Raw genomic sequence first — 19,070 nt, 5'->3', positions numbered from 1 at the left:
GTTTCGTTTCTGCTCACAGACCGACGGAGCGACCGTCACAACTACACAGGTAGGACTGTCTGCTCTCACCTTTATAACCAACACACGGATAAACACGAGCAGGGACCAGACGCAGCTAGGGGCAGGGCAGAGGGGCGACCACATGTCAGCTCCTCTGTTCACAAATATCACATTTAAAGGCGTCTTTCCTACCACGACGCTGAAGTTAGCCTCCGATTTACAGCTTCCGCTTCGGCAGTTAAGGGGAAAGTTAAGGGAAACTTAACTTTGACAGCTGAGGGTCTGATCCTTATTGCACCCCAAAAGGCTACTGGTAGAGGTGTGTTTCATATTCAAAGTAGGCTAAGACTTTTTCAGAGAGGATAGAGTTTGTAATTTATAAAGCCTTTATGTTAATACCAAAAGAGTTAGTCATCATCAGTCACCACCACACCTGCTTTTTTACTTGCTTTAACATTTTCAAGTCCGTCCGTTTTATTTTGTTTTTTGCTGAAAAGCAAAGCCTATTTGTGCTGTTACTTTGATTCCTTTCACCCAACCATCACCTGACATCATGGTGTATCAGTAAATTGTAGTCCTTAATAACGGTTTGGATTTTTTTTTTTTAGGTCTTCATTGATTTATGTAATTTTGGAGGCTGCAATTTGCGCTGTGTGTTGTTCATAGAGGTTTTCAATAAAAATAGCCAATGGTTTGGTCGAGACATGTCTTTTTTTTTTTTTTACATTTTCACAAATACGAAAAAGGGTCCATATCATAAACAGACTCTTTATTCAGCGTTTAAGTATTTCTTTACAATTTTAATAACGCAATTATAACAAGTCTGGAGGTAGAGGAGTCAGCGCTCTGCTGTCAAAAAGTTAAATTTCCCTTAAGTTTCCCCTTAACTAACCGGAAGCTAGCTTCAGCGCCGTCCTCCCTCCTCTCGCTTCCCCCTGGTTGGATAAAAAAAAAAGTGTTGAGGAAAATTCCCGTAAACAGCTGCTACACTGTCTTCATGCGGCGTCATGACAACGGGACGGAAAACAAAAACAAGTATCATGTTATGTAGCTAATGTTTTGTAACCAGGTTCAGGGTTAATGTGTGAACCAGAGTCAAACAGATACTATGAGTATTTTCCGCCTCTTCTTCTGTGTAGTTCTTGTAGGCTATCTTGTAGCTGGTGGACCAACAGAGTCACACCAGAGTCACACAGAGAGGACTCGGCTCTGAGGCCTCCTCACCTGCTCATCCCGAATGGATTAATCTCCATTCCCCATAGGTTTACATAACAGGCAGCATCCGACTGTCGACTTCAAAATAAAAGCCCCACAGTTTTAGTTGCTTTTATGTATGAAACTGAAAATTTGAAGGCAATAGGCTACATGGTCAACGTTGCATGTTATATAGGTTTTACTTTTTGATTAGTAGCCTATTCTTAAATTTGATGTAAAATGACTTGACTGCAGGTTCTGGTCTGAACCTGCAGCCTAAAGTCTGTTACATAAAATCAGTGTGTGAGAATAGCCTAAAAATGTCTAAGTGGACAGAGGCAGGTGAGATGATGTGTCCTGTTGTCTTTTAGAGGTGAGCAAGGTGTGTGAGTTTAGAGTCCAGTCATCGTTAACCTGTTCCTGTTTTCATCTAGACCACATGACCATGCAGAATCACAGCACCCAGGCGTCGACAGGAGCCGGGGCCACAGCGACCGATCAGAGCCGGAAAACCGTCCTGCCTCAGGTCAGATACCATCCAACCATCACGACTCAGACCTCTGGAGGCGGAGCCCGACCCAAAACCACTAAAACCTCAGGAACCAGAACAAGGCGGATGCAGAAGACCAGACCTGGAGCTGCACTACAACACCCCGACCAGACTGGAGGCCAGAAGGCCGACAACACAGCAGGAGGAGGAAACAAAAACCAGAGCGCTCAAAAACCCATTGAGAAGCCGAATCAAATACAGGTTCAGAGTACGGATACAGATCCAGCTCCTCCACGAAAACCAGATGGCGACTCTGACAGAGCCATTCCCACGCCACAGGAGGTCCCTCTAGGTCTGGCTGTCCGGTTGGACCGGTCTGTGGTGGAAGATGTGGAGGTCTTGACCCGTGGGCAGAGGACCAACCAGGACTGGTTCTCATGGAGGAAGAACCGCATCACAGCCTCTGTCGCTCACCGCATCGCTCACTGTCGCTATGTCCACGGCAGGAGCAGAACCCCACCCACCTCCTACCTGGATGCCATCACGGGTAGGGACAACGGAGATATAAATACAGATCAAGCAGAGAGTTGTTTGGTTGTTACCTCAGGTTATGATCCAGGATCAGCTTCATGATTTTTAGAGTTGAGGTTCAAACTGTGTTAAGTTTCAGATCATGTTTCCATTTAAAAATCCCTTCACTAACATCTCTGTTGATGTTGAATGATGGACTGTAACTGTAAAAACACGACTTCTGTATTTTCAAAGTGTCAGAAAATGATTGTGAGGTCCTGAATCCGACCGTAGCTCAGTGTGTCTGATCCAGGATCTTTGTTTGATGATGGAAGACCAATCACTAATGAAGCTCACTGTGATTCATCAGGTGAGGGTCGCAGAGTCCAGACCAGAGCCATGAGCTGGGGGGTCAACATGGAGGCCAAGGTCGTCAGCATTTATCAGGTACAGTTCAACACAATGATGCTGATGCTGTTCGGACCACTGAGGACCCTCCCCAGGCTCTAATACTGATGTTGTCCCACAGAGACTGAAGAGTTTGGAGTTGAGACGGGAGGTCTCCGTTCAGGACTGCGGCCTGTTCATCGACCCTCAGCGGTCCTGGTTGGCTGCGAGTCCTGATGGCATAGTGACGGAGAGACGGACTGGCCAATGGCTGCTCTGCCTGGAGGTGAAGTGTCCTTACAAACACAGACACAGGCGCGTGGAGGAGGCCTGCAGGGAGGACCCCGCCTTCTGCCTGGAAATACAGGATGTGGACGGACAGCAGCCTGGAGCGGTAAAAGAGCCTTTACTGTCAAAGCAGTCTCGTCCTTAAAGGGATAGTTCAACATTTTGGCAAATTGGCCCATTTCCATAATCCCTATAGTTTTAGGAGTAGGTTCATTACCTTTAATTGTCGGTGCGAGCTATTTTTAGAATGGCGGAGCAGAGCTGCAAGCTGCTCAGAGCTACGCTACAGAGGCTAATGGGATTTCTTGGTTTCCCTCATCAAACTCATCAAATACACAATCCAACAACTCCAAAATGCTTTTGTGGACAAGTTGTGACCTGCACATTCACCACGCTATGAGATAATAACAGAACGTTACGAGACGTTTGTTTTCGAGGTAAATACAGAGTCTGCTTGCTGAAAAACTGTCCCTTAACGCAACGCGCATCAGCGGTTTTGCACCAATTTGCTTTATAGCGTGGTGAATGTGCAGGTCACAACTTGTCCACTGAGTTGTTGGATTGTGTATTTGATGAGTTTGATGAGGGAAACCAATAAATCCCATTAGCCTCCGTAGCGTAGCTCTGAGCAGCTCGCCGCTCTGCTCCACCGTTCTAAAAATAGCTTGCAGCGACAATTAAAGGTAATGAACCTACTGCTAAGACTATAGGGATTATGGCAATGGGCCAATTTGCCAAAATGTTGAACTATCCCTTTAAAGTCCCCTGTCTCAAACATCACCTCTTTGTCTCTCTCATCTTTTGCTGGCCTGTGACATCTTCCCCTCCTCTCTCCTTGTCCCTCGTCTCTAACATCCTCTCCTCATCTTCTTGTCCCCCCCAGTCTTCAGTCTACCATCTGAAGACGTCCCACAGTTACTACACACAGATCCAGTGTCAGCTGGCGGTGACGGGGCTGCAACGGGCCGACCTCGTCGTCTACACCTTAAAGGAGACAGCCATTGTCCCAGTAACGTTTGACCCTGACCTGTGGGAGGAGACGGTGTCCAAGCTGGAGGTGTTTTACAGAGACGCCGTCCTGCCTCATCTCAGGGAGAAGAAACAGCAGCAGACAGCATCAGCCAGGGCGGAGCTGTAGAGACCAGCTGGACCCGAGTCTCTGAGCCCTCCGAGGACAATGAAAGCAGAAAAGGGATCCACCAGCAATAACCAATATGCCCTGAGAGAAACTATTGCTACAGCACCGTCTCCGTGTGTAATAACCGTTTTAGGAAAAGTAAATAATAGAAACACGTCTGTATAATGTAACACAGCTAAACACACTGTCTCCACCATGATCATACAGTTGAATCAAAGTGGTCTAAAACTATTTTATTACAAAGAGAACATTAAAACCTTCATGCTGGAGGATTTACTGTTGCATTAGACTGTATCAGTTTTAGCTCCGTGTAAACTGAACACTGAGTATATTGGTAGCTATCAGGTTCTGCATGCCAGACTAGATGAACAAGTTGATTTCACTGCTGCTCTCATCTGCAGCTTAGAGACGCTCTTTAGGTCAATTTTTGCATACATTATTATCACAATATGAGATCTTGAGCCCTTTACTCCAAGACATTTGAACTGGCTCACTTGTTCTTTTATCTGAGAATATTTTAAAACTTTATTTTTAACGTGTACGGCAGTAAAGTGTTTTTGCAGTGATGGACTGATATGTGCTGACAAGCTGCAGTCAGGTGAGAGTTTCTGTTATTGGTTTATTGCTGCTCTGTCTGAACACAGCTGATGTTGCTGCTCATGATTTCTTTCTACAGAGACTAACTGGTTAAATTATGTTCACATATGCTAGTTGCTTTAGCTTAGCGGTTAGCACTAGCCTCTCTCTCTGGATCAATAGTTAAAAGTGTTGATCAGCGTGTGCTGTCCTTTACAGAGCTACTCTAGTCTGCACACAGCAGTATCCAGCACTGATGAGCTGTTACAATGTGGAGTCAGAGCCAAAGTCGCACATTTAATTTTTAAAATTTGTTTATTTTATGGATTTATTTTTGGATTAAAAAAAAAAAGTAGCAATACTGATGATCAGAAAATGCTGAGAACCTCGACTAACAATCAGCCATGTTGATAATTTATCAGCCCAGAAACACACAGTACCAGGTGACACTGGAGCAGCTGTTTGACTTTCTTGCTCCAACAAGATGTTTTCCACCTGTAACTGAATCTTTTTCTTGTTGGAATAACAAACTCTTCTGCCCTCTGAAAATGTGTTACCACACGTGTGATGAAACCTCCTGTGATAAATAAAGGACTTGGCGTGATGCTAAACTGAGGATCCTGGTCAACAGTGTGTGACTTCATTGATGCACCATCTGCTCTGCTGATCAGATCAACGACTCAAGTGACCTGTTAGCATATCTTCATCATGTAAACAGATGGGTTGGTCACATGGCAGGTCACACCTTTTACAAAACATCTGTGTAAAGAGATAAATTCAGTTGGATGGAGGTACTGAAAATCCACATCGGCCTGTGTTTGAGTCCTTACACATGATTCACTGAGTGTAGCTGAAATGATTGAACAGCATCAGATTAATTGATTCAGATTAAAGGGATAGTTCACTCAAAATTTTAATTTCACTCATCTACTCACCCTCATGTCGACTAAGGGCTGGGAGAAGTTTCATTGTCCTGCCTTCTCCGTGCAGCACTGCATGTCCATATGACGGTTGTGAACGGAGCTCACTTTTCTTCATCCAAAAAGACACACCAAAAAACATCCAAATACCTCCATAGTGCTCGTCTGTAATGTCCCTCTTGTATTGAAGCCCTAACATAAGAAATTGTTCCGAAAAAAATTAAATAAGTATATGTTTTAAGCTTGTTTGTAGCGGAAGCTCCCAGTGTTGCTCTGCCGGAATCTCACGCGATTTGCAGAGCCGTGAATTGGGTGTCAATGCAAATCACAAGCTTAAAATATTTATATATATTTACTTATTTAATTTTTTTTCGGAACAATTTCTCATGTTGGGGCTCCAATACAAGAGGGACATTACAGACAAGCTGTGTGGAGGTATTTGGTGTGTCTTTTTGGACGAAGAAAAGTGAGCCCCGTTCGCTACCGTCATATGGCAGTGCAGTGCTGCACGGAGCCCCGCTGTAATGAGAAGCCACGGAGGACTCTGAAACTTCTCCCAGCCCTTAGTTGTCATGAGGGTGAGTAGATCAGTGAAATTTAAATTTTGAGTGAACTATCCCTTTAAGTCTATCAGGAAATCTTAAAAGATCGATTTATTTATTTTAAATAATTCTTAATCTTTAGGTTTGGTAAAGATGTTCAAACACTGTGGGTGAAGAAGAGGCTGAACACATGATCTGATAGGTTTTATTGTTTGTCTCTGAATGTAAATATGTTTGATGTCAGGTCCTTTTAAAACTGATAAAACCTCGAACCTCTGCTGAGTCCATACAAAACTAAACCGGGTTTAATGTGACGGTAACGTGACAACAGACGCTTGTTTGACTTTAAATAATCTCCAGGTGGTCTCCGGCAACTCCTCTTTCTCCAAAGTTCCATGACCAATCAGCTTGCAGCACACTGTCACTTGAATCGGACGATGAGTAAACGTCCTCCGATCAGCTCTGGCGGCCGATTGGCTTTTTGCGACGGGTGTTATTATGCAGGGGGCGGGGCTTATGTTACTAATGGTCAGCGTGGTCAGTGAGCAGCGGGCGGAGCCTCACAGGTAGCCCTCCTTCTTGAATTGCTCGTGCAGAATGTCTCTGTACTCGTCGAAGCCGCCGTCGATGCGTCCAACTTTCCCGCTTTCACACACCCACAGCTCCTTGCACACCAATCGGATCAGACGCTCGTCGTGGGACACCAGGATGAGTCCGCCCTGAAACACATGAAAATAACATGAATGTGGCATGACGATGTTGTTTCAACAGCTGATCATCTGATCAGACCGCACGCTCTCTTCCTCTTTGTGTTGTTATGAGGCAGATTTATAAACAAGCTCAAACATGAACTGCCTTCACTTTACTCCCACTCATGTCCCTGCAGGTGAGACACACCTGAACCGTCTGAACACAAACGGCTCCTGGTGTGTGTCAGGAAGCTCGACACATCAAACATGTGACGTGTAGCTAAGGCTCTGCTCAGACCTGCAGCAGTATAAATCTGAAGTGCTGAAAAGCTCACAGTGGACTGGCAGGAAATAAAATGACAAAGGATATGTAACAACATTAGCGTTGTGACAGAACCTGCACTTCACTAATTTGTTGTCGGGGTCAAAAACCTTATGGTGACAACTGTTTATGATGATACTGTAGAGGAGGTGGTCCTTCATTATAGCTACCATATTTGCGTTCACACTGTTAAAGCCCCTGTACAGACTTTTCATTTAGTGTTGATTTTGGCAGCCCCTGTGGACAAAAGCGGTGGTGTTTTTCCGGAATGAAGACTGCATTTCCCACTGTCATGAAGACATTTGTCTGGCCGGCGTGTGTAGAATTGTTTTGGAAACGTCGAAAAGAAGACGGGACTTGCTTTTTTTTTTTTTTTTAGCATCGTAATGTATCTATTCGTATTGTTTCATCAGTGGTCCGACCCAACCATGCCTTCCAGAGGTATAGAATTAGACTTAGAAATAGCGTATTTTCACACTGATGGGCTCATTTGCTGTTGTAGGTAGCAGAGACACATCAGCAGAAACCAGAGACTTTTGCGTATCCAGTTAAAAGCTCTGTACAGGGGCTTTAAAGGACTGTGGTTGAGCGGTCTGGACCGTCTCTGAATGACAGACGTTAATACCATGTCTAAGCAGGTCCACACACACACACACACACAGTAACACACACTCACTTTGAATTTGTTGAGCGCTTTAGCCAGAGCCTCGATGGTCTCCATGTCCAGGTGGTTGGTCGGCTCATCAAGGATATAAAAGTTTGGACTGGAGGACAAAGAGAAGATAAACTCTGTACTAAACTGAACTGATCATCATCATCATCATCATCATCATCATCATCATCATGAGACACACTCGACGCTCCGTTACCATGGCATGGTCATCTGTGCGAAGGCCACCCTGCTCTTCTGTCCTCCCGACAGACTGGCCACCGGCCGCGTGGCCAGCTCCCCGGTGATGCCGTAACCTCCCAGCTGGTGGCGGTACTCCTCCTCTGTCCGACCTGCAGCGCCGCACACAGACAACAGCCAATCACAGCTCATCATCTGTGTGCAAGTTTGTTACTGTAGTAGCCGATCAATGTTGCGGTTGCCATAGTTACCAGGGAACCTGTTGAGCAGCAGCTCCACGGAGCAGACGTTCAGGTCCAGCTGATCCACGTGATGCTGACTGAAGTAACCGATCTTCAAGTTCCTGATGAGATATAAGGTCTGGTTAGTGACTGCTATTAAAACCAGTGATAACGCCATAGAAATTGTTTGTGTCTGTTACGTGAAAAGAATGTCGACAATAAATGTTAAAATGGACCCAGAATTGTACATCAACAATAAACCATATAAATGGTTTTATGTTCATTGTATGATTGTTGTGTACACTGAACATCCCTGTAAATTAAACCTGTATTTACACATTCCCTCTGAACATTTCTTCAAAAGCTAACATTACCTTCAGTAACAGTTCCCTGTAAACATCCCTATAAAATGGACTCCAAGTGTTTCCTATGATTGTACATGTTGCCTACGAACAGTGACAGTCTGACACAGGTAAACAAACCACGGTTTCTTCCTGTGCTCTGATTGGTTGGCAGGTAATCTCACCTGTGAGCTTGTCTGACTCCATTGACCGGTGTCAACTCGCCCATCAGCAGTTTGAGGACGGTGGTTTTACCTGCGCCGTTTTCACCAACCTGACAGAAAACAGTAGGTGTTTACTCACTGTTATTGATCAGTGTGATTTAGTTCAATATTAAAACCATCATGATGAAGAAGTTTTCAAAGGTCCATGTTAATGAAGATGTCAAGTCGTGTTATCGCCCTGGATCTTGAGATTTGTTTGGTACTGAGGGATCAACAACCTATGAAAACAGCTGTACAGTCAGTGATTGGTTCATTTCATGGTAACACCTACGATGCAGATCCGAGACTCGAGGTCAGCGGACACGTTGAGGCCAGAGAAGAGTCGCTTGTCTGGGGAGTAGTAGAACTCCACCTCGTCTAACTGCAGGATGGGAGGAGACAACTTCTCAAAGTTATCTGGAAACCTGCAGAAAAACACAACGTGTCAATCAATCAATCCCCACGGAAGCACCGACACATGAACCCGCTGTGGTTGAGTCAGCCGCTCATAGATGATGCTGCAGCCGAGCTGATAACCGCCACACTGGAGGATTTTTGTGGAACAGACTTAATCTCCAATCACAGCTTGTTGTTTATTCTGCAGCTGGTGTTGATACACTCCTGTTTTTGTTTTGATAATTATGACAGACTACGGAGAAAATTACGTGATAACAAACTGAGTTGTATTTATATTAGGCTATTTAAATTAATATTCTGTTCAACTTGCATGTCACAAAATGCCTTAAAAATGAAAAGGCACCGTTTTTGGACAAAGTTTGTATGTTTTCCATTCTTTAAGCACCGGTTCAAACACTGTTTAAGCACCGGCACCGTTTCGGTAGCGGATAAAACCTAAACGATACTCATCCCTACTTGTGAGTGGAGCTTTGTGTCAATCAGAGAAACACCTCTCATCTGTATCACTGTGTACTGAAGCTGTAAACCCACCACAGCTGTGAGCTGCTCAGAGCCAGATGAGCCAGATGAACCAGATGAACCTGTTAGGGGCCCAGGGCCAACAGACGACAGCTTCATTATGTTTGACAAAGAGACCCTGAGACCGACCAAGGTCAGTTAGTCTGTGCTCATTTAGTCAAACTATTTATTCCTGAAAATGCTCCATGTGAAATGTTGTAATGTTTTGCCAGGATTGATTTGGCCGACTCCCTGTTGTCCCCATAGCCGGAAACGGTTGCTGCCCCTCTGCCTGGGTAGGTGGTCATGGTCGGTACAATGACCTGGATGACTGATAACCTTGACAGACATCCATCCTCTTACCTTAAAGTGACGTCAGGTTCTTTTTCAAGGGGCTTCAGCTCCGGTCTGCGGGAGGAGACCAAACAGTAACAATGAGACACAGTGGCAGTCAAGTCAGCAACTGCTTCTCACAAGTCTGGACCAGGACTCACAGTCTCTCCAGCAGCTTCAGTTTGCTCTGGACCTGAGCTGCTCTGTTGGCGTTGTAGCGAAACCTGTCGATGAACACCTGAAACAGAAGCAGCGCGTCACTGGAAACTGCTGCGGTGCAACATCCACCTGTTTGTGCCGTTTGTGCCGTGGCAGTACCTGTATGTGTTGTCTGTACTGCAGCTGGGCCTCGTACTCTCTCTGCTGGTTCTTCAGTCTGTCTTCTTTGGTTTTGATAAAGTTTTCGTAGTCGCCACGGTAACTGTCGAGCCTCTGGGAGTGCAAGTGGATGATGTCCGTAACCACGGCATTCAGGAAGTTTCTGTCGTGAGAGACGACCAGGATGGTGGACTGCCACGTCTGTGGGAAGAAGTACAGGACTTTACTGTCTGTCCCTTGTTAGCTCGTGGCTAACATTTGACAGCGTTTACAATGAGGGATGCTAAAGCGAGGTCAGACCTGCAGGTAGTTCTCTAACCACAGGATGGCTCTGACATCCAACATGTTGGTCGGCTCTGAGAGACAAAACAGCAACACATTAGAGCACTGCAGCAGTAGTACAACAACACTGTAAACACAACTCAGTCATACTGCTACTATGATTGATCCTACTACTTATATACTTTGTGTACTACCCCTTCACTACTACTTCTAGAACTACCAGTTATACTAACCCAACTGATTGAACAGGTAGTTGAATGTGTACTCCTCTCACTACATTATACTACTACTACTGTTTCTCTGCCTTCTAATTCTGCTCCTACACCTCATCATCCTGCTCCTTTTCATCACACTCATTGTTCTTTACCCACGCCCCCTTCCTCCACTCATCTCTCCCCTCCTGTTCGTACCCACACTCCTCCTCAGAGGAGATCTACCAGTCCAGTCCCTCCCCCTGTTCCTCCTTTCTATCACTCTTTGACCAACACCAACCACCTCTCCTCCTGCTCTAACCACAGTGGGGCAGTGATGTGACTCACCGTCCAGCAGCAGCAGGTCCGGCCTGGAGACAGAAACACAGACAGTCAGACAGCTGTTTGAACATCATCACTGATCATTGTTCACAAGTGGCGATCAGGACTCACCGGGCGAACAGAGCTCTGGCCAACGCCAGTCTCATCCTCCAGCCTCCAGAGAACTCCCTGCACACACAAACATGCTGTTGTCAAGCTGTTGTTCATAATGAGGTGGAAATGTGCGTTTTGTGTCAGAGACAGGAGGTGACTCACTTGGTGGCCTGCTGTTGCATTTTGGGAGAGAATCCGAGACCGGCCAGAATGATGGAGGCTCTGATTGGAGGAGACAGACAGTGCATCACAGCCAGGTCATGACCAGCTGTTGTACCAGACTGTAGCAGGTTTGTGTTTTAACATCTGGACTGAATTAACATCAGTTCTCCACAAGAAAAACCAGTATCCAGACCGCACGCTAAGTGTGAACAGGAAGTAACAGTTTCTACAGCTGACCAGAAATCAACAGGAAGTGATGCGACCTGTTGATTCAACGTCCCACAGAGCACTTCAACCACTCGTCGACCTGAGCACACGGAAGGAACCACCTGGTCCATGCACATAGCTCTTCATTCTGCTGACACAGTGCGTGTGTGTGGTTGCCATAGTTACCGGGCCGGGGCTTTGTCAGCTTCGATCTCCTCCAGCTTGCCGTAGATCTCCGACAGTCGAACGCTCTCCAACCCCTCAGCACTGACACACAGACAAGCAGAGACGGAGCATGAGTGTGTGTGTCCATGTGGAAAGTTCACTTCTGTTCTGTGTAATGAGGTCGTTTTCTATGTTTGCATTTTACAGAAGCTCAAAAACCACTTGAATCCAGTTTTCAGTCACACTTTTTAGATGTATTTTGTCAATTTGTCATTTTCAACTATATATTTCATCTAGAATCTGATGAAGGATTTCACTGTTGATCGTCTGGATCTTAAGTTATTATGAAAGTTACTGCCTTGTGTTCCTGTGACCACTAATATCTGATCAGTTTATCTTTAATTCCTAGTCAGGGTTTGTGTGCAATTAGAAGATGTTGCATCAAAGTGTTACAGAGACATCAGGCCCAAGACAACGGGACAGACAGATGGTCCACCTGATAAACAATCTACCTTCAGCTGTGACTGTTGCTGGCGACGTGGAGAAATAATAAGCTAAAGACATTTCTCAGCTGTTTACAAACATCCTGTGTCTTCTGAGCAGAGTCAGTGACAATGAATGACTTTTACTAGTTATGATAAAAGATTAGAGTAAAGAACTGAAGTCAGGCCAGAGGAATAAACTAGAATTGTCTTGAAGTCCTTCAGTGAAGACAGAGTTCACTAAGTTTAAACAGGACAAAAGTCAACTAAATCTATCTGCTGCTGCACCAACATCATTACTCGTGGCTGTTTATCTTACGTTCCGTTAGCGATCCGAGCGTTCAGCATCTTCTCCTCACTCAGGAGCCCCTCCCTCAACGTGTCGCTCTCCAGGACGCTCTGGAGCGCCATCGTCTCGTCGCCGGCCACTTCCTGCTCCACGTGCAGGATGGAGATGTGAGCTGGGACGCGGAGGTTTCGACTCGCCAACATCTTCAGCAGCGTCGTCTTCCCCAGGCCGTTTCGACCAATCAGGCCGTACCGCCGACCTGTGGCCAGAGAGAGCTCCGCCCCCTGCAGCAGACACCTGGGAATAGAGAAATAAATAGTAAATGATCATACAACATCAGATGTTGGTCCGACAAAGTCCTTCTTAAATAAGATGGAAACAATACATTATCATGTTGTGTCATGATTCTCTTTACAAACATGGTCATTATTGATGAATGAACAGATAAGTGGCGTCCAAAACTACAAATCAATGATCAATTACGCTCCCTGGCTGCTACAGCAAACAACAAACTAATGTGTGTGTTCTGAGGTGAATAGAGCTGCAATAATTAATCGATTAATCAAACAATAATTGGTTATTAAATTGATCATCAAAAAAAAGGTCCACATTTGAATATTTCTGGATTCTTTTTTCCTTTATGACAATAAACTGAGTATCTCTTTGGTTTGTGGACAAAACAAGACATTTGAGGACGCCGTCTTGTGGTTTGGGAAACACCGATTGATGTTTTTCAACATTTTATTGACCAAACAACTAATCGATTAATCGTTTAGATAATCGACAGATTGTTCGATGATGAGAATAATCGCTAGTTGCAGCCCTAGAGGTGAAACATACTCCTCCCTCCACTCACCTTTCTCCAAAGGAAACATCAAAGTTCTCGATGCGAATGTCGTAGCTGCGGTTCTTCCCTGATTGGTCGACTCGGTTGTCCTTCTTACTGCTGGCCTGACTGGCCGATGCCTCCTCCAGGACCCTGTGGAGAGACAACAGAGACAGACAGACGAGTGAGGACGGGCGAGACCGCTCCAGGACAGATGTGTACAGGTGAGGGCCAGGTGTGCACTGACAGCGGCGTGGTGCCTTTCTGAGTGTCCTTCTCGTTCCTGCGTTCATGTTTAGCCTTCAGCTTCGCCTCGGCTTTTTCCAGTTTCTTAGCGTCAACTGTCTGAAAACACAGAGAGGAAGGAATGACATTTAATGACATCACAGAGTGGAGAAGTGAGGGTGACACAAAGACAAAGTCAGAGTGTGTGTGTAACAGAGTCAGTGACAGAGACACACTGGCGGTGAACTAGCGCCGAAGAGAGTGAGAGAGTGACAGTGTGCTGGGTCGAAGACTCACTGTGTTCTGGGCACGTTTCATCATCCAGATACCCTGAACATCTTTGTCTGCTGCTGACACTGTAGATAAACACACACAGTACAAATATAGTATATGCTTTACTGCCTCAGAATACACACACGCACACACACACTGAGGTGCAGTGTGTTCCTCACCGTTGTCTGCAGAGATCTGAGAGAGTTGAACAGGAGCGTCCAACAACACCTGCTTCTGGGTGCCATGATGGTTGTTCCTGACAAATACAGAGGACAGATGTTAGTACAGATGTCTGAACTACAGTAATTTTTGTTTCTGTTTTTGTTCTAACACACATGACATGAACACAACTCCCAGTAACGGAACAGACACACACAGAGGGGAAATATCACTGCTTCACTCTGGATGATCACTGACAACATATTGATCTGATAGATAATTGCAGTTACTTCATTGAACCTTTTCTTTTGTGTTTAAAATATCAGAGATTATTCTTATTTTCTGCATGACAGTGTAAAACTAAGTCTAAACTAACTAAAGAAATCAAATCAAACTTGATACTTGAGATCAAAGACCACTCCCTCTTAGAGATGCACCGATCCGGATATCGGCTCCGATATTGACTAATTATCTAGATTGGATATCGGATTAAATGAGGCCGATCCAGCCATTTCATTTTCTTATTAATATCATACACAGCAATACGGTAGTCACTTCAATTCTGTTTGCAACGCTGGTTATGTCATCACGCAGAGCAGCTAATGATGTACACTTTGTTAATAAATAATATTAAGTACATTTATATCTGTGTTAATTTGTTACCTTTTTTTTTTTAAAGGGATACGCCAACATTTTTTTGTGTGTCACTCCCGAGTCCATGACAAGCAGATAGACACCATCCTTTCGACTGTACGTTCAGTAATAAGGGAGATAGAGCCGTATCGCCCGTAATTAGCTTAGCTCAAACGCTGGAAGTGTATGGGTAGTGTTAGCCTGCCTCCTACCCGAGCCAAAATCAGCAGTCAGAAGCTGATTCATTTTAGCTCTAAACTCTGTAAATACATCACTTCATCGACATTTCAAACATTTTTAGGCGAGAAAGTAGCTGTTTAGATCAGCAGTGTGTCGTTAATTTGTCTAAATACCAGCTGTTTACAATTTTGTTCGGACGAATTTGGTGCTATTCAAGCTAGCCATTGTGACCAACGCACTCCCAGTTACTTTCACAAAATAAAACACCCGTTGCCCTTACAAATACAGAAAACCATGACGATAGAATTTGTGCTTTTACTTTGAAATAGGAAGCTAACCTACCCTCGATGTAGCTAGCTTGAACTAAAATAAACCGTCTTTGCTTGAATCCTCCGTTTTGACCGATCTCGTCCCGTTACCGGCATTTCACCGCTCAAGATTCCTTACCAGAGAGTTTTGTCAGCTGGTTTCCGTTTAGAGTTGTTGAAGAGTTTCTCTGATGACTTTAGGTGGAGGCAGGCTAACACTACCTATGCACTTCCAGCGTTTGAGCTAAGCTAATTAGCGGTGCGCCAGCTCTGCCCGTATCTCCCTTGTTACTGCACGCACAGTCGAAAGGATGGTGTCTATCTGCTGGTCATGGACTCGGGAGTGAGGCAAGACACGAAAAAAAAATGTTGGCGTATCCCTTTAATAAGGCTAAATGTTTATGTCAATCCCTTTAAAAGGCTAAATGTTTATGTCAAGCCTGATGCCTTCACTCACATGGCAAGATTCATTCATTCATTCAACAGTAGTATCGGATCAGTATCGGGTATCGGCCGATACGCTCAGCCCAGGTATTGGCATCGGATTGGATCGGAAAAAACTGGATTGGTGCATCTCTACTCCCTCTATTCATGCTTTCTTACAGTTTGAGGGTGTTGAACATCTGGAAGCAGATGTCTCTGACGTCATCCTCGTTTTTACTGTCAGCAGACACTCCCTGCAGGACACCACCAATGGCATCGTAGACCTCCTCGCCATCCTCGAAGTCTGCACCGCCACTCGCAAGAACACCTGAGACACACACACAAGACACATGATGAACACATCGTTTTCACCATCATCAGTTAACATCAGATTCTGTCCTATTCTATTTAGTTGTCTTTAAAGGAAATAGATGTGCAGGATGTTTCTGGACGTGAAGATCTCTACTATATCGCTACATCCAGGTGACAGGTCACAGGACCAGAGGTTAAAGAAGGTGTTAAAGAATCACCGACATTCAGTAATATATATATATATATTTATTTTTTTTTAAGGTAAAAGGGGTAGGGGTAGCCTATATAAGCTTTGGCTTCAACCTACACCCTTTCGGTTATATAAGCTTGATATACCGAAATAAATAAATTCATTCAAATTCATTCATTCATTCACATCTGAAAAACTTCCTGTTGAACCTGCTGCCCCTGTGACACAGAGTGTAAGAGATGGATGGAGGTCAGAAGAAACTAGACTCGACTGGATTTGAAGGAGGCTTTCTATCTAAAGCCAGTCCAGTTCCCTCTGAGTACCTGTCTTCAAGACCTCATGTTGAGTCGTCATTCTCTTTTTGTAACTGACTGTGGGTTGTGACAATGGGTGGAATGGAAAGATGTATCATGAAAATCTGCCACTGTCTTTGTCCGAGGTGTTGTACAGTCTGAAGACAGAGGGTCTCCTGAACTTCTCGGCCCTGTGGTGAAATGAGACCTTGCTGTTGCTGCTGTAGCTTCCTCTCTGACCTGACACACTGCTGATGTTGTCTCAGATGTCCAGTATGTTACACTGCATGTCTTTTAAGAGCCCAGACTCCTGCCACAGTCCCAGTCTTTTCAACCAGGTTGTCCAGCAGACACTGCAGCATCAAACACTTCACTGACCACTGACCACCAACACTGACTGGTAGTTTCTTTTCCCTGCAGACGTCAAAGCCCTGAGCCTCATGAGGAAGGAGAAGAACCAGCTCTGCTCCTTCTGGTAGATGTTGGTCTGTGATTCATCCCTGACACACAGTGGCAGCTGCAGTGTCACACACACTCAAACACTCACACACTACACGCCATATTTATTTATCGGGTTAACATAAACCAATTACATGAATATTTTCTTCCTGTCAGCTCTAAACTTCGCTGTATCCACTTCTTATAAAGACGAATGACTACAACGGAACACTTCCTTCGTGGTTTCTGTGGGTCGTTGTTCGAGGTTTGGCCCAGTCAGACCGGGACCGACGCGAGCTGACCCGGGTTAAAGTGGAGCTAACCGGTCCCACGCTGTCCTGCCCACAGCCCCGGCTCCGGTTAGCTACGGTAGCTTCTTTAGCTCTGTGGCCACGGAGCCACGGAGCCGCGGAGCCGGATAACACGCGGCGTACCGGCCGGGCTGTGGCCGCTCCACCGGCGCGCGGACAGCGGCCACGCGACGGCTCGGTGCCCGGCGTCTCACCTGTGATGTAGTCGAAAACCTCCGAGTCGATGTGAGGAAACTCGCTCTTCAGGATGTCCACGTACGTCGCCATGATACCGGCCCTGGACTGAGCCGCGCTGCGCATGCGCCAACATGCGACAGCGCCAGGACCCTTCTTCTGTGGTGTTTTACGGAAGTCAGCGCCGAAAATGTTGCATTACTGCCACCCACGTGTTACTTTTTTAATTTATTTTTTTATTTGAAGTATCATCAAATGGGCTCTTTGCACAGCTCCACTACATCCTGAATTTAATGCTGCTCCTTTATTTCCTGTCTTACATTATTGGACAAACTGATTAATCCAGGTGTGTCTGACCAGGAAACAAAGGAGCAGCTTTAAGTTCAGGAAGTAGTGGAGCTGTGCAAAGAGCCCATTACAAGGCACATTTGTGATACAAAGATTGAAATGTTGAATCAGCTAGCAAGCCAATGAAAAGAAAAAGAACAGAGAATAACAATGTGCGGGTCTTATTCTAGAAGGGTACATAAATCCAATAACAAAAAGAGTCTCTGGGGATTTTTGTTTGTCATGTAGGCTAGTAGGCTACAATGATTTTGTTGTATATTTTGAATTCATTCTTCCATCCGTTGATGTGGGGCTTCACCTTGAGGTATTTGCATCTGTGAATGAAATGTTTTCCAACCCACGTGTTAGTAGTTTGCCGCTCTCACCTTGGTTTTTCCTTGTTCTTTCCTTTCTGTTAATGTGCTTTTTAATCGTCCCCCACTCACTCTCTTTTTGGATAGGTCCAAATGTCTCCATGTTATTGTAGTTAGATATTCCACATTATGTTCTTCCTCTTTGATTTTGATTGAGGCCTATCAGCTCTTTCATGTCACAAGATATTCTGTGCAGGAACTGAAGGAAATGTGATCATTTTTTCTCCATTTTCCTCTAAATATTCTTCAGTTTGCAACAGATATTTCAAACTGATGATAAGGGGCACGGGCACAGCAGGCAAAGCAGGTTTTCGCCTCTCCCCCATCTCTCAGGTGACTGGTTCACCTGCAAGATACGGGATGAGGCATCAGTCTTGACATTGCGTGACCAAGTTTTTATGGTCTGTCCATACCAAAAAAGGTAGTTTGGTCCCTACACCCCTGCCCTTCTATCTCCTTGCTTGGCTCTAGTTTTTTTTTCTTTTTCTTCTTTTTTTCATAACAAGCCTAGTTCCTCTCGGCTGGTGACAGTCATCGAGAGAAGAAGGCACAGGGGTGGAGTGTCTGTTGGTGGCTGCACACTGAAACAGGGTGACCCGCTTCCCCAACATCAGATGCATCTATTTTGAAAACCTCCCTCAACTCCTTGTCACATACTGATACTGATATGGTATGATAAAGATATGGTATGATAAAGTAAAATCAAGCATGTGTGTTTACATCAGTTCTGTTGTTTATTTATATTTACAACTAAATTCTTTGCGTCTAGCAACTCTTTTATTAACTGACCAGTATCATCTGCTCTATTACCAGCCCATACTGTCCATTAAAAATCACCAGACCAAACAATGCTACTGCTATTCTGCCCTTCTATCTCCTTGCTTAGCTCTAGTTTTTTTTTCCACCACCAGACTTTCGCAAATATGTACTCTTGTTCCCCTTCTATTCCATATACTTTGCGAGGAAAGCCTTCCTTCCTCTTCCTTCTGCTCTCATATCTCATGTCACCATCACATATGAAACCTTATTTGGTTTGAACCAACCCTCCTGAACACAGATGACATCTAACTTTTTCTTTCTACCAGTATAACAGATGTGCACTCACTCACCCAAAGGACGTGCTAACCAACTTGCCAAGCAGTTGTCAACCTCTAGGCAAAACGGTCAGCATTGT

At 44.9% G+C, this 19,070-nt stretch overlaps 3 protein-coding genes across 4 annotated transcripts in view; 1 reads left to right on the top strand and 2 right to left on the bottom strand.

The window, feature by feature from the left end:
- The window catches only part of LOC146976068 (dual specificity protein phosphatase 14), an 18,453-nt gene extending 18,241 nt beyond the window's left edge, over positions 1-212 (bottom strand). Inside the window, exon 1 of the mRNA XM_085795597.1 lies at positions 193-212. The gene's annotated coding sequence lies outside the window, so the exon portion shown is untranslated. The remainder of the gene's footprint in view (positions 1-192) is intronic.
- Positions 1-4,938, top strand: part of LOC146976067 (uncharacterized) — a 5,019-nt gene extending 81 nt beyond the window's left edge. The window contains exons 1-5 of the mRNA XM_085795595.1: positions 1-49; positions 1,629-2,231; positions 2,565-2,641; positions 2,724-2,975; positions 3,753-4,938. The exon at positions 1-49 is cut by the window's left edge and continues 81 nt beyond it. Of these exons, the coding sequence (XP_085651721.1) occupies positions 1,634-2,231; positions 2,565-2,641; positions 2,724-2,975; positions 3,753-4,007 (1,182 nt within the window). The 5' untranslated portion in view covers positions 1-49; positions 1,629-1,633 and the 3' untranslated portion in view covers positions 4,008-4,938. The remainder of the gene's footprint in view (positions 50-1,628; positions 2,232-2,564; positions 2,642-2,723; positions 2,976-3,752) is intronic.
- A 1,295-nt stretch (positions 4,939-6,233) lies between these two features.
- Positions 6,234-17,354, bottom strand: LOC146976066 (ATP-binding cassette sub-family F member 3-like). 2 transcript variants are annotated; one of them, XM_085795607.1, is made up of 21 exons: positions 17,216-17,354; positions 15,658-15,805; positions 13,954-14,030; positions 13,799-13,845; positions 13,524-13,621; positions 13,307-13,429; positions 12,481-12,747; positions 11,701-11,781; positions 11,308-11,367; positions 11,164-11,220; positions 11,059-11,081; positions 10,538-10,593; positions 10,238-10,438; positions 10,081-10,157; positions 9,950-9,994; positions 8,964-9,096; positions 8,654-8,742; positions 8,158-8,249; positions 7,926-8,058; positions 7,733-7,820; positions 6,234-6,764 (listed from the first exon to the last, which is right to left on the bottom strand). In XM_085795607.1, the coding sequence occupies exons 1-21, from the start codon at positions 17,319-17,321 to the stop codon at positions 6,606-6,608; spliced, it is 2,160 nt and encodes a 719-aa protein (XP_085651733.1). In that variant the 5' UTR covers positions 17,322-17,354; the 3' UTR covers positions 6,234-6,605. The 2 variants fall into 2 exon arrangements, with proteins under 2 accessions (XP_085651733.1, XP_085651734.1); XM_085795608.1 differs by having other exon boundaries at positions 13,799-13,857; positions 17,216-17,326.
- Between the last annotated feature and the right edge of the window lie 1,716 nt (positions 17,355-19,070).

The sequence above is a fragment of the Trachurus japonicus genome, chromosome 13 (assembly GCF_045865225.1).
Source record: "Trachurus japonicus isolate A0001 chromosome 13, Traja_1.0".
NCBI lineage: Eukaryota > Metazoa > Chordata > Actinopteri > Carangiformes > Carangidae > Trachurus > Trachurus japonicus.
This window is presented reverse-complemented; position numbering and strand designations above follow the sequence as displayed.